The sequence below is a fragment of the Cyprinodon variegatus genome, unplaced genomic scaffold (genome assembly GCF_000732505.1).
Source record: "Cyprinodon variegatus isolate N-32 unplaced genomic scaffold, C_variegatus-1.0 Scaffold880, whole genome shotgun sequence".
Taxonomy (NCBI): Eukaryota; Metazoa; Chordata; class Actinopteri; order Cyprinodontiformes; family Cyprinodontidae; genus Cyprinodon; species Cyprinodon variegatus.
Window position 1 is genome coordinate 300942 of NW_015151333.1, and position 1850 is coordinate 302791.

Genomic DNA, 1850 nt, shown 5'->3' on the forward strand with positions numbered 1-1850 from the left:
TTGGCCATGAGGGTTCAGGTCCAGCAGGTGTGGGGTAAACAGAGACGAGAAGGGTTAAAAGTTTGTGGTTCGACACCCAGTCAGTCTAGCAGATGTTTGCGTGAGCCGACTCGTGAGCGGTGGGAGCGCCGGGCGTCTGGGGGCCCGTACACGTCCCGGCAGCTTTGGCATATGTATGTCTCTGGTACGTGGCTCTTGCGGATTTTGGCGCAGGACAGGTGGATCCAGGTGTTGCACTTATTACATTCAATCATGGCTCGGCCAGCGAAAGGCTTCATGCAGAAGCACGTCACCAAATCCCACGAGTCGTCGTCTGAAGGGACAGAAGGTGGTTAGCTTTTTTTTTTTGTTTGTTAAACCATTAATCATGACTTTGGTTATTTAATGGCACAAAAGAATCTTACCAGAGTCCACCATGATGTCCTCGTCCTCTCCTGAGCCGTCCTCGTCTCGAAACACCACCTGTTTCCCCTGGCGGAAGACTGTTCGGTTTCCTGAAAAGCCTTCCACCTTCTGTACCTTCACCACGCCTTCTTCTAGGTCTCTGCCGTCCCAGTGCCGGTGTTCCTCCTTCGGCTCCTCCTTGCAGGGCGATGGGCTGGGCAGGGACGGGGGAAGGAGGGGGATACTGAACTCATCTTCAGGCTCTTCTTTGATTACTCTGCCTCCAAAGGAAAGAGGAGACTGGACCTCTGGTTCTGCCCTGTGGGTCTGCTGATCCCTCGTTTCCTCGGCAGAGTGATACTCCCTCTCCTTTCGCCTTTTCTTCTTCTTCAGCTTCTCGGCTTTCCTGTTGTCGTCTGGGTGCAGGGTGGAGATGGTGCGCTGCAGAGAAAGTGCACACTTTTGCGTCCAACCTTGATCTAACAAATACGCCGAACTATAAGAAGATTGTTGTCTTACGTCTCGTTTGCCGTGACAGGACAGCGAGATCGCAGGCTGTGGACGCTTCCTGCCTCTGTCTTGGGGCACCTTTGGCGGGCGCTGGGGGCAGGAAGATGGCGGTCCTGGTGTCCAGCCATCACTGTCAGCAGTGCTGCCTGTGCTGTTGGGAGGACTGGAGCTGCTGCGAAGTGGAGAGTCCTGGAATAGAAAAGCAGCGATACTCAGATCAGGTGATCAGTCAGAAAACCCAGATATACCACACATGTTTACAGTCAGTGAATGCACCACACAGTTGTTACTGAGTGAGAAAGACAAATTTACCATGTTTAGCATCAGGAATGTAAGAGAACAATGTCCATTTAAGAACAGCAATGCAGGATGTCGTTTTAAAGTTAAACAGTTTTAAGGACATGTCTGAGGTGAGAGAGTTAAACCTAGCTGACAAACAAAACCCTTAAAGCAGTCCAGCAAAGATGCTCAGTAATTCCTATTTGAGCTTTAAAGGTATAGTGGAGGATGTTCATATTCCGGATGGATCATCAAAATAAGTAGCCCTCCTAATTGTAAATCATTCTGGTGATATGTTGACGTAAGGCTGTCCTACATGCTCGTCCCGTTAGCTATTTTTTTTTCTGTGAATGCGCACTTTCAGGTGTATATCTGTGGTGAACTACAGTTTAAGACAGTCATTGAATTTCTTTGAAAATGGCTGAGGGTCATAAGAGAAAAGTGTCCAGGAAGTGTATGAGAAGAAGAGAAAAGGCAGCAGAAGAGAGAAAAAAAGTCCAGAGGGTTTTTGGGATATTTTTTCACGCGATGGCGTACACTGAAAGCACAGGTCGGGCTTCCCACTGATGCCTTGGTTGCAAAGTTTTAACTCGACAGGTAAAGTTTGGCATTCTATTAAGAGAAATCTATTTCACATCACTGCTAGTAAAAGTTATCTTCCTCTATATTGAAACTAT

The 1850-nt window shown here is 48.2% G+C and overlaps 1 protein-coding gene across 1 annotated transcript in view; it reads right to left on the reverse strand.

Moving 5' to 3' along the window:
• Positions 1-6: 6 nt before the first annotated feature.
• The window catches only part of phf13 (PHD finger protein 13), a 4962-nt gene continuing 3118 nt past the window's right edge, over positions 7-1850 (reverse strand). The window contains exons 3-5 of the mRNA XM_015397679.1: positions 904-1083; positions 405-825; positions 7-313 (exon numbers count right to left, since the gene is read on the reverse strand). Of these exons, the coding sequence (XP_015253165.1) occupies positions 81-313; positions 405-825; positions 904-1083 (834 nt within the window). The 3' untranslated portion in view covers positions 7-80. The remainder of the gene's footprint in view (positions 314-404; positions 826-903; positions 1084-1850) is intronic.